The sequence below is a fragment of the Macaca mulatta genome, chromosome 17 (assembly GCF_049350105.2).
Source record: "Macaca mulatta isolate MMU2019108-1 chromosome 17, T2T-MMU8v2.0, whole genome shotgun sequence".
NCBI classification, from domain to species: Eukaryota; Metazoa; Chordata; class Mammalia; order Primates; family Cercopithecidae; genus Macaca; species Macaca mulatta.
In genome coordinates, this window is record NC_133422.1 from 90,176,480 (window position 1) to 90,189,391 (window position 12,912).

Consider the following 12,912-nt stretch of genomic DNA (forward strand, 5'->3'; position numbering starts at 1 on the left):
ACAACTACATTCCTGAGCATGGATAAATCCCTCAAATTCAGTGTTATGTGAAAAAAAAAATAGGTTATAGGAGAATTTCTACAATATGATTCAATTATGTAAAGATTCAAAAGCAGGTGAGACTAAAGCAATTGATCAAATAAGCCTTAACTGCTACTGTATAATTTGTACTTTGTAATATCTGGTAGTTGCACGGTTCGTTAAGCTTCAGGCTAACAGAAAATTAAGCATTAACTATGGTGGCAAGTTAAAAAAGATCTGCGAAATCAAAACCCTTAAAATTCATCTACGAAATTTTAATAAATATCCGTGTAGAAAATCAGAACGACTCTTTCAGGCCATCTTTAAAATGTCTTTGGTAAACCATACTTGATCCTAAATTCCTGTACTTCCTCAGGCCATCCGAGCATGAAACGCTGTCACCCACCCACATCCGCTGGCTGTGACGCTTGTCAAAGTGTTCTCTATCAGCTGCATGCCTAGACCACCAAAACGTTCTGTCCGGACAGTGTCACTGGCGAAGGCGGCGCGACATGTCCAGGGCGCAGATCTGGGCTCTGGTGTCTGGTGTCGGAGGGTTTGGAGCTCTCGTTGCTGCTACCACGTCCAATGAGTGGAAAGTGACCACGCGAGCCTCCTCGGTGATAACAGCCACTTGGGTTTACCAGGGTCTATGGATGAACTGCGCAGGTAACGCGTTGGGTTCTTTCCATTGCCGACCGCATTTTACTATCTTCAAAGTAGCAGGTAAATATAATGGCTTTGTTTGGGGTGGAGGTAAAATGTACTTTCCCCCTCCAACTGTGCTGAAGTAGCTGTCTATGGCTGGTTGTTAACTCTCTGAAGACTGAGTGCTTAATCACAGTGCCACGATTTGCCTAGGAAGGATGGGGTGTATGAGTATTGGCTGAAAGAATGACATTATTTATTTTATTTGACAAAGGAGATGTAAGAATAACCTTACGGGGCTTTTGGAATACCCAGTGTGACTCCAGAGGGAAGAGTGGAAGTGATTAGATTGTTTTAAAAGTCAGTTTCAATTTGCCTTGAGTCATGGAGGAATCTTGAGGGGTCATCACCTCTATATAGGAAACGTTCTCATTGATTTAAACTTGTCTCTCTTCCTCTCTCTCTCTCTCTATATATATATATACACACACACACACAGAGAGGTATCTATATGTGTATATATATGCACACATGTGTATCTATACATACACATATATAACACACAGGTATCTATATGAATGTATATACACATATACATGCACACACATATATATGGAATATGCCATTGATAGATTGGAACTGGCAAATGATGGCAAATTGAAACTGGCTTTTAAAACAATGCAGCCACTTCCACTCTTTCCTTTGGAGTCACACTGGGTATTCCAAAAGGCCTGTAAGGTAATCCATATGTCTCCTTACATCTACTTTATCCTAGATTCCTGATAACAAAGGAAGGAATTCTATTTTCAGAGGGGTTTCCATGTTTTTTTGTTTAATGTTTGTCACAGCCTAGATATAAAACAAAACAAAACAAAAAAACCATATTGAATGATAAAATAACAGCAAGAAAAGTTTGAAAGCAGTTAAGTGAAAGAAAATGCTGTTTACTTTCCCCTTTGGTTACCTGGTTTTATTTATTTGTTTTAAAAATACATGGGGCAAGTTTTCATCGTTGTGCATATTAGAAATTGTATCACAAGTGTACATATCTCAAAGAGGGAACATGTATTTTTTAAGGACATTTTCATACTCCAGGATGCCTTCAGGGAAACAATTGTCATTTGCTTTCATGTCATTATGAGAATTACTATCTGCCTCTGCTTTCTGCACATTTGATACATTTACAAATCTGCAACAAGTTGTGGGTTTATTATCTTAAAAATTGCTCCTTGTTTTTTGGTAAAATACAGACTTTTCACAGTCAAATAGTAAAACTGTACCTTGGCCCCAGTAAAGAAAATGAAATAAAATTTTAACTAGGAAGTTACTGAAGCAAAATGTGTTAGGAGATTTTGTGTCAAGTATGCACATCATTAGTCTACAGCGAGTGCCAGGGGATAAAGAGAGAATACTTAACTAAATCCAGGAGATTTCTAATGACAATCAAAAGAAATATTCAAGCATGGATGCCTCAGTTAGGCCCTGAAATAACATGGACTTTCCGAGGTACCCATTTGAGGAATCCATGCTGTGTCTCTCTTCAGACTCAACTTCTAAACTTATTTTGGGGTATTTCAACACTGTTCCTTCTGCTATAGAACACTGCCTAGAAAGGGGGGAATTTTTAAAGGGAAAGAAGAGTGTGTGTGGAGACCCTGTTGTCACTCTGCACGTCTTATAGTCGTTCTTTCTCCAGGGGCCCCCCTTGGCCCTTTTTCACCTTAGGAATCAGGTAGAAGAGATGGCATGTGGTAAGTCTGTTTGTTTTCAATTGGGTTCATCTTTTATATGTTCAATTACTTTATATATATATATTTTGAGATGGGGTCTCCCTGTGTTGCCAAGGGCGGTCTCGAACTCCTGAGCTCAAGAGATTCACCTGTCTCTGACTCCCAAAATGCCGAGATGATAGGCCTGAGCCACCGTGCCCGGCCTCATTTTAAAATGTCATTGGTAAACCATACTTGATCCTAAATTCCTGTACTTCCTCAGGCCAAAAAGAAACAGAAAGAAAGAAAGAAAATTACCTTAATATGTTTCATTCTGTATTTCTTAATGAAACCCAGTTATTGGAAATATGTGTTCAACTTTAGTTTCAAAGTGGGTTAAAGAACCATGGTACACTTTACATGACTTCAACTTGCTACTTCCCCAAACACATCATCACAGAGTTAGGAATTTTATTACTAGCATTTATGATGGTCCAGATATCTCTCACCCTTAAAACCTTCTTAGTTTGTATTTATTGTTTTTGAGACAGAACCTTGCTTTGTTGCCCTGGTTGGAGCGCAGTGGTGCAATCTCAGCTCACTACCACCTCCACCTCCCAGGTTCAAGTGATCCTCCCACCTCAGCCTCCCAAGTAGCTGGGAGTATAGGCACATGCCACCACACTTGGCTAATTTTTAAAGGTTTTTGTAGAGATGAAGTCTCACTATGTTACCTAGGCTGGTCTTGAACTCCTGGGTTCAAGCAATCTTACTGCCTTGTCCGCCTAACGTGCTGGGATTATAAGCATGAGCCACCACCCTGGCCAAAACTTTATTTTTAAAGTTAACTTTGCTTATTGATTGTAAAAATAATTTATTCTGTATCTCCTGTATCCCCTGCGCGTAGGTAGTTTGAAAATCTCACCCACTGACAATGCTTCCCCAAGAACAAGTACAATTAAATTAATATAATCTCTCTACCTTCTTCATCCTGAGTCACAATCTTTGTAAATGATACACTTTGCTGCAGAAATCTATTTTCAATGTCAGAAACACTGATTCTTATTTCCAAAGGAAACAGGGATTCACACATTTGGATTTCCTTTCCCATGGAGTCATTGCTGGTTGCTTTTCTTTTATTCCTATTTGAAAACGTAACAATGAGGGAACTGGAAAAGCTATCTATGCCAATAATCTCTCCAACGTCGCAATAATTACAAATTGAGAAAAGAACTCAGAAGTCAATGAAGAATGAAAATGGTTATATCACCTTTTAAAATAATAAACTTTTTAAGCCTGCATTGTCAATTTGAGACAAATCTTCTTAGACTTAGGCCAGATTAAACCTCCTCTAAGAAAGAACAGCAGAAAATCTTTCTAAGCTGTCGGGTTTGTATTTTTTTTTTTCTTGCTGATTATATAACTTCATTGCTGGAGTCATACCTTCTCATAGCTAACCCTCTTGAATGCTCCAGTGTAGCCACAGCTTTTCAGGGCTTCATTTGGATTAATAGTGACTACATCCCTTAAAAAGTTGATGTTAGCAAACAGCTTTTTGGGTGAGCAGCATTTATAGCTATTGTAAAAAAATACAGAGGCCACCTTCAACTGTCATTCTGTGAAATAAACCATAGGGACACCTGCAATTCAATTCTTATTACAGCCTGAAAGCTTGATTAAAATCCAAAGCCAATTCACTATCTTTAGACACTAAGTCTACCATAAACTAGGTCTCCCGTTTTGTTGTGTTTTGTTTTTCTCTCATAGCAACATTAATAGGAATGCTTTCGCTGTGAAAGTTAAGCATCTCTCATAGTAGGGAGAGAAGCAGTTCTTTCTGAGGGGGAAGACTGAATCCTGGAAGCGTGGCTGCAGTGAGAAATTGAAGCAAATCATGATCACCTTGGGACAGGGGCTGGATCTGTCATGTTCCTGTCGTGCCCCTGGCACATGCTGGGTTCCAGATATAGAGCTGCAAAATGACTGAAAAAGCCAAATAATGAGTGAGACTACAGATGGTTCACGATGAGGGCAAAATTGTATTCCTGGAGGAAGGCTGGAGTGTGCTGAATTGAGGAGCGAGTGAAGAAATGCGTACAGGCAACCCGAAGGAAGGTCACTGGATTATGACTCAGCAGACTGAGCCTCGCATTCTGCCTCCTTTATGACTTGCTATGAGACTTTGACTTCAGCAATGACACCTTCTGTGCCTCATCCTTAAATTAAGAGAACGGGTCTCCAAGAGTTCCTTCAGATATCTTTCAACCTGAAGTTCAATTCGAGAACTTCACAGTGCTTGGCCACCTGGCAGTAGAAGTTTCCCAAAGAATTATAGCCATAAAACTATCCTCTATTATAATGGTTATAGTTGCTCATGGGATTAAGGTCTTTCCTTCTGTTTTTAATTTTTGTTTTTTAAGACAGTGTCTCACTCTGTCACCCAGGCTGGAGTGCAGTGGCATGATCATAGCTCACTTCAGCCTTGACTTCCTGAGCCCAAGTGATCCTCCCATCGCAGCCTCCTGAGGAGCTGGGACTACAGGCACGTGCCACCATGCCTGGCTAATTTTACTTATAAGTAATTATAATTTTGTTTATAATTGTATTTATAAACAAAATTTGCTGGACATGGTAAAGACAGGGTCTTGCGATGTTGCCCGGGGTGGTCTCAAACTCCTGGGTTCCAGTGATCCTCCAGCCTAGGCCTCCCAGAGTGCTGGGATTACAGGCATGAGCCACCGTGCCCTGCCACGGCCTTCCCTGCCACCTGCCTTATCTATTATCTTGACCAGCTTCCTGTGTTCCTGACTGTTTACAGTCTTCTCTGCATCTGGGTTGAGATAGGTTTAAATGACCTTAAGTGACCACAAGACCCAAGTAAAAGTGCCAGGATTTCAGTGGAATGAAACCAAACAGTCATCTGGAAGCTGCAGTCAAATGATGCTGGCTGTCTACAGGATTGTGAGCCTTCTCTCCTCACTTTCCAGCTGCTTCACCTCTCTCCCCACTCCCTTATTCGGCCATGCCATAAAAATGGGGGTAAAGAGGCCAGGCATGGTGGCTCATGCCTGTAATCCCAGCACTTTGGGAGGCCGAGGCAGGTGGATCACCTGAGGTCAGGAGTTCAAGACCAGCCTGACCAACTTGGTGAAACCCTGTCTCTACTAAAAATACAAACATTAGCCAGGCGTGGTGGCAGGTACCTGTAGTCCCAGCTATTTGGGAGGCTGAGGCAGGAGAATCACTTGAACCCAGGAGGCAGAGGTTGCAGTGAGCCAAGATCGAGCTGCACTCCAGCCTGGGTGACAGAGCAAGACTCCATCGCAAGGAATGGTACTTGCTAGAGAAAGAGGGTTTGCTGGGGGTTTAGTCACATCTAGGGAACAGCTGGGAGCCATCTGATGTCATCACTTTAGACTTCTTGCTAGTTAGAATGTATGCCTGTGTTAGTCCACTCAGGCTGCAATAACAAAACACTGTAAACTGGGTAATTCATTAACACCAGAAACTTATTTCTCATAGTTCTGGAGGCTGTGAAGTCCTAAATCGAGACACTGGCAGATTCAGTGCATGGCGAGGGCCCATAGATGGCACCTTCTCACTGCATCCTCACGTGGTGGAAGGGGCACAGCAGCTCTCTGAGACCTCTTTTTTATTTTATTTTATTATTATTTTTATTACTATTTTGAGACTGAGTCTTGCTGTATTGCCCAGGTTGGAGTACAGTCTCAACCTCTGCCTCCCAGGTTAAGCGATTCTCCTGCTTCCGCCTCCCAAGTAGCGGGGACTACAGGCGTCCACCATCACACCCAGCTAATTTTTTGTATTTTTAATAGAGACAGAGTTTTGCCCGGTTGTCCAGGTTGGTCTCAAAATCCTGTCCTCAAGAGATCTGTCTGCCTCAGCCTCCCAAAATGCTGGGATTACAGGCATGAGCCACCGTGCCCGGCCTCTGGGGCCTCTTTTATAACAGCACTAATCCTATTCATGAGGGCTGTGTCTTCCTGACCTAATCACCTCCCAAAGGGCTCCACCTATGAATACCATCATTTTGGGGGTTAGGATTTCCACATATAAATTTGGGGGTACACAAAGAGTCACAACATAGCAGTGCCTTAGTCCATGATTAAATAATAATAGTAAATATCAAACAATAATAATTAATAAATGAAAATGAATTACTATGTCAGTGAGGGAAAATTAATAAGTTAGATGCCTCCAAAATATTAACACTTTTCTTTTTTTTTTGAGAGTCTCGCTCTGTTACCCAGGCTGGAGTGCAGTGACGTGATCTCAACTCACCACAACCTCTGCCTCCCGGGTTCAAGTGATTCTCCTGCCTCAGCCTCCCAAGGAGCTGGGACTACAGGCTCGTGCCACCATGCCCGGCTAATTTTTGTATTTTTAGTAGAGATGGGATTTCACTATCTTGGCCAGGCTGGTCTCAAACTCCTGACCTTGTGATCCACCCACTTCGGCCTCCCAAAGTGCTGGGATTACAGGCATGAGCCACTGAGCCTGGCCAATATTAATACTTTTAATAGATAACTGCACCCTTGGATAACACTTACCTTTCCATTCGCTAAGATCCTCATGCTGCTTTCTGAAACTAAGTTTCATTAAATAAACTTAAATTTAATTTCAGATTAGTTTTTATGCTATGTCCCAAATGCATATAAAATTATTTAAAAGTATAAAGAAGCTGGGTGTGGTGGCTCATGCTTATAATCCCAGTACTTCGGGAGACTGAGGCAGGAGGGTCACTTGAGCCAAGGTGTTCAAGACCAGCCTGGGCAACAGAGGGAGACCCTGTCCCTACAAAAAAAAAACATTTAAACATAGCCAAGCATGGCAGCACACATCTGTAGTTCCAACTACTTGGGAGGCTGAGGTGAGAGGATTGCTTGAACTGGGGAGGTTGGGACTGCAGTGAGCTGATATTGCACTGCTGCATTCCAGCCTGGGTGAAGTCCAAGAAACATTCAACATGTTTCTGTTCCAACAAACGGGGGCATAATATTATATGTGTACTGACACAGTCATAACCCAAGGTAGGTGAATTGGACTTCTGCAGTAGAATCTGGACAGGTTGAGCCACTGTAAAATTGTCTCTGTATCAATATGGTTAGAAGGCACAATGCTGAAAAGTGCCCTAGCCTTACAATGGTGAAGATGGCGCTGGAGTGGTCAGACTGACCTCAGTTGCCATAGCAGTGGACGATTGGACTGGGGATCCTAAGGCAGTGTGCTGCAGCCTGTTCTTTCATGGAAGCATCAGACACTTTTTAAGATATCTTGTCTCCACCCATAGCTCCTGTCTTAGAGGCCAGGACCTTATCTCATTTATCCTGGTCTCCCCCATACCTACGCTATGTCTGGCTTAGAAGGCACTCAGCAAAGGTGTGTGGATTGAATAAATGGAAGGAGAAATTGTTCATTGAGTTAAATTCTGACATTTATATTGCAGAGGGAATCTCTTCTCATGTCACCAAGCTCTAGAAAAGGGAGAGCGTCCTAGGGAAGTGCTTAGAACAAGTAAAAGAGCCATGGATTTGTTTTTGTGGTCTTTTCTTTCCTTTTTGAGACAGGGTCTTGCTGTGTCTCCCAGGCTGGGGTGCAGTGGCGTGATCACAGCTCAACTTCCTGGGTTTAAGCAATCCTCCCATCTCATCCTCCTGAGTAGCTGGGACTACAGGTACATGCCAACCGTCCAGCTAATTTTCACATTAGCTGGACACAGTGAGATGGGAATCTCACTGTGTTGCCCAAGTTTATCTCAAACTCCTGGCTTCAAGCAATCCTCCTGTCTCAGCCTCCCAAAGTGCTGGGATTACAAGCTTGAGCCACCACACCTGGCCTGCCATGAATATTTTTTATGATGGTATCTAAGAAGCACAAACATTTAGAGTATTGCTTCTTGAAATGTGGTCCACCAGCCAGCAGCATCTATATCTCCTGGGAGCTTGTTTGAAATGCAGAATCTCAGGCCCCACTACAGACCTATTGAATCAGAATCTGCAATTTTATAAGATCTCCAGGTGTCTTCTATGCACATTAAATGTTTGAGAAATCTTTGCTTGGAGTTTGGTCTTAGGAATCTGATGGACGTAACATTTACTAACGGGTCTTAATCCCTCTGAGCTTCAGTGTGCTTTCCTGTTAAATGGTGATTAAATAAGACACATATGGCCAGGCATGGTGGCTCATGCCTGTAATCCTAGCACTTTGGGAGACGAAGCCAGGCGGATCGCTTGAGTGCAGAAGTTTGAGACCAGCCTGGGCAACATGGTGAAACCCTGTCTCTACAAAAAAATACAAAAATTAGGCGGCCGTGATGGTGGGCACCTATGGTCCCAGCTACTCAGGAGGCTGAGGTGGGAGGATCACCTGAGCCAGGGAGGACAAGGCTGCAGTGAGCTGTGATTGAGCCTCTTCACTCTAGCTTGGGTGACAGAGTGAGACCCTGTCTCAAAAAAGCAAAAAACAACCAACAAATAACACAGGTAAAGTGTCGTATATAGTACCAGACACAAATAAGGCTCTCCATAAACAGTGGCAATTATGTCCATGAATATCTCTTTCAATGCCTTGAAAGGTCACATTTCAGCTGGAGGAAGGTGGCTATTACTCTGCTGTATCCAAATGTTTCCAACCAGGACTGCAGTAGCTGCCTCTTGGAACGCAAACCCTGATAGAAGCATGCCTTTGCTCCTTTGCCGCGTGTCCTATGTCATATTTTTCATGATGTGAAGGATATTGTGCTCATGATGTGAAGGATATCGGACTATAGTTTGCCCTTAAGATTTGCTATTTTGTATGAGGCAAGACCACCTTGCATTTCGATGTCAACTTCTCACTAAAGACATGGATCTATTCCTTGTGTCAATCACACATTGTAATAGCTCAGAATGGGGAGAAAAGGCTCCCTTTGGGCTCCACAGGGGAAGGCAGGGCTCCGCCAAGCTTAGGGTGTGTTTGGTATGCCGGGCAGCCGAAAAGAGCAAATGTTTACTTGAGTATTCTTAGTTCTGAGGGCAGGGAAAAACTCTGGGACAGACAGTTTAATATATGGGTTTGAATCATAGCTCCACACGGAGCTAACAGTGCAAACTCGAGCACATTCCTTAACTTCTCATAGACTCAATCTTCTCATTTGCAAATGGAGGTAATAATACTAATTATGAATTAATGATTATTAAATCAACTCATAGGGTTGTTGTCAGGGTTAAATGAAATGATAATGTAAAATACTTTACATCATGAGCAGCTGTCACGATCATAAGTTAGCCATCATGTTATTCACTGATGACTTTAATCATGTAACATGAAGTCACTGGTTTTTAAATGCATGTATACAGTGTGTTTTACAAAGTGCTTTCACATACATTGTCATAGTTCTCCAGAAGAAAGATAATCTGTAGTCTCCATTTTATATACGAAGCAACTGAGGTTCACTGGGGACCATATTTCTAACTTCCTATGGGCTTCTTCAAATCTTTTTGGGGAAACGGCCAGCATCTGGTACTAGCCCCCAAATTTGTGTTTAAGTCCCAGCTTGGCCATGTTTTGTGGACCTTCGGTGAATCCCTGGCATTTGCCCTTGTTTCCCTTTCTTAGCTGTAGTATAACGATGATGATGATGTTGTTGACAATAATGATGTCTAGTTACACGCTTCAAAAGCTTGTGGGGAAGGTTAAGGAAAAGAATCTTATTCTATGATGTAGACTAACCTGTGTTTAAAATGAACTGGGGATTTATTTTAATCGGGTATAGTAAGATGCACAGACATGGAAATGACTGTCAGGAAAGAAGTTTTATACTCGTCGATCCCGAGAAGTGGGAGACACGGCATGGCATGCGGGGCCACGCAGGGAAGAACCAGGGTCATTCAGGAGCTGGGTGGGAAACTCATGTTCATGAGTCCTTGTTGTGATTTTTGTGGGAAGGAATAAGCCAGGCTGGGAAAACTAAGCAGGTTTAGGATTGGCTCGTTTTAATCCTTTCAGCAGGCTCTGGAGTGTAGGCGTCCCAAGTTGTAGGAGTCCCAAGTTGTCTGGTTGCCACCCTGGGGTGATTAGGGCAAGGAAATACCTGCTTAATGGGTAAACACTTGGGAAAGGAGGTAGTTGGGGGTGTGGTCTTTGGGATGGTTGGTTTGCTTATGAAAGATGTGCTTGTAGGGAGTCATTTACTATCTGTAATAACTGGCTAGCCCTTGGGTTGGAGGAGCAGTTTCCCCCAAGTCAGCGAGGCCCCAGATGCCAGAGCATGGAGAATACAGAAAACAAGAAAACAGAGTTAATACAGCATAGATACCAGAGCCCTTGGTGGTGTTTGGACTGTAGGACAGCAAGGCATGGATTTTGCTGTCCCCCACTCAACTTTAAGACTTCATACGTCTCTGATTTTCTCCTGGTGAACATGTAGCATAGAAAAGGTTCAGGTTTATCTTTCACAAGGTTCATAACTCCTCTCCCTGCTCATTGCTCATCTGGTTGTCTCCACTGCACAGCTTTCCTCGCACCTCATAGACTAAATGGTATCCTAAAAGAGATGTACTTGAGGAACATCTTCTGAGCAAATGGTGTGCTGGGCTTAGTCATTTAAAACCTTCCTGCCCCTGTGCATATGTAGGTAATGTACATTATACGAAGCGCCACTGCTCCTAAATGAACTTGGGATAATTGACTTGATTTTCAGAAGCCAGCAGGTCTACAATTAAACTTTTGACAGATTTTTATGTGCATTGCAGGAAAAGTTGATTACCGAAGGATGATAATTTGGCAAATCATTCAGTGGATTCCTAGTGCAGAATATAGGCTCTGAGGACTCAGGGAGGAACAGGACAGGGGCAGGTCTTCAGATATATGCTGTTGGGAGTAAGGCAACCATTTAGCAATTAGCCCCGAATGCTAAATGTTATTGGACGGTTAAGTTCAGAGGGAGGCAGTCTTCCCAAAGAGCTGAGGCTTGTACTGTCTTGAAAGATGGGCAGAAGTTTGACAAGAAGTTTGCTGAGGAAAGGAGGGCATTTGAGGCTGAGGGACTCATCCAGCTGCAAAAATCATTAACTGCATGTTTCTGGGAAGAATGCTTAACATTTGAGCTCCCTCATCTATTTTTTGTTTTAGTTTAGTTTTCTTTTTTCTTTTCTTTTTTTTTTTTTTTTTTACAGAGTCTCTGTCACACAGACAGGAGTGCAGTGGTGCTATCTCAGCTCACTGCCACCTGCTCCTCCCGGATTCAAGCGATTCTCGTGCCTCAGCACAGATGTGCACCACCATTCCTGGCTAATTTTTCTGTTTTTAGTAGAGACAGTGTTTCATCTTGTTGATCAGGCTGGTCTCGAACTCCTGACCTCAGGTGATCCGCCTGCCTCGGCCTCCCAAAGTGCTGGGATTACAGACAGGAGCCACCATGCCTGGCCTGAGCACTCCTGTCTGTTAAATGGGAATATTATCTACTTCAGAGGATGATGGTGAGGACTGAATGCGTGAATTTGCATACAGCGTCTAGAGCAATGCCTGGGACATACAAGCAAAGACCTAAAAGCGGGAGGAAGGCAAGTGTGTGCAGGAACAGGAAGCACATAACTGGAATGGCTGATACCTAAGATGTGCACAGAGGGAGGGAGAGCATCTGCCTGCAGATGTCGATAACGAAAGTGCCCAAAGAGACCTTTAAGCCCTCCAAAGGGATGCAGACTTTGTCTGGAAGAAGCTGAAAGCTATTGAAACATTGAAACCCTTGGGATTTGCACTTAACGTGTTAGAATCTGAGCAAAGGGCATAGCAGCGGGAATACAAAGGAAGATATTTGGAGGCAGAATTGTTGAGTCTTGGTGACTTGTAAGGAATGAGAGGGGTCAAGGATATCTCCAAGGATTCCTGCCAGGAAACTTGATGGGCAGTGGGATAGAGAAAGCTGGTCCCAACGTAACCTCTAGTTCCTTCTCCTGCGGTGTTTTCCAATACGTACCAAGATCTCAATCAGTCAGTTTCTTAACTTAATGGGGTTTGGCCTTGAAAAACCAATTGTAGACAGTGAGACAGATTAGCTTGACTGAGTTGTTTTTTTTTTTTTTTAACTGTGCTTTTTAGATGTCTAATACAAATCAAGAGGAAAATGTGATAGCTACAAAGATTAATGCAATTGTAGGTGACATTAATAGCACAGGAATAACAAAGTGAGACGGGTAATAGTCCCCAACTACTCTGTAGTCAAATTGCATAGTTCTAGTCTTACATACCATATATTTTAAGGGACATGAACATAAACCAATTAATTGATTCTAGAGGAGGGTGACTAGGAGGATGAGAGGTTTTGAAATCACTTCTCATGGCCATTTGTTTCACCTGGAAGAAACGGAAACAAATATATAGGGCACAGAGTGGGAGAAGATATTGAGTAGATGTTTCTAGAGAGTCTGGTTTAGGATCACTTTGAAGAAGTCATTTCTATCAGAGTTGCCCTGCAATGGGACAGGCTGTCTCACAGAGACCTGGCTAGAAGTTTCCAGAGGAGGTTGATGGT

The 12,912-nt window shown here is 42.8% G+C and overlaps 1 protein-coding gene across 2 annotated transcripts in view; it reads left to right on the plus strand.

The window, feature by feature from the left end:
- The first annotated feature begins 235 nt into the window (after positions 1-235).
- CLDN10 (claudin 10) overlaps positions 236-12,912 on the plus strand; it is a 142,203-nt gene continuing 129,526 nt past the window's right edge. The window contains exon 1 of one of the 2 annotated variants that reach the window (XM_015121318.3): positions 236-747. In XM_015121318.3, the coding sequence (XP_014976804.1) occupies positions 534-747 (214 nt within the window). In that variant the 5' untranslated portion in view covers positions 236-533. The remainder of the gene's footprint in view (positions 748-12,912) is intronic. The other variant, XM_077973864.1, reaches the window with a different exon arrangement.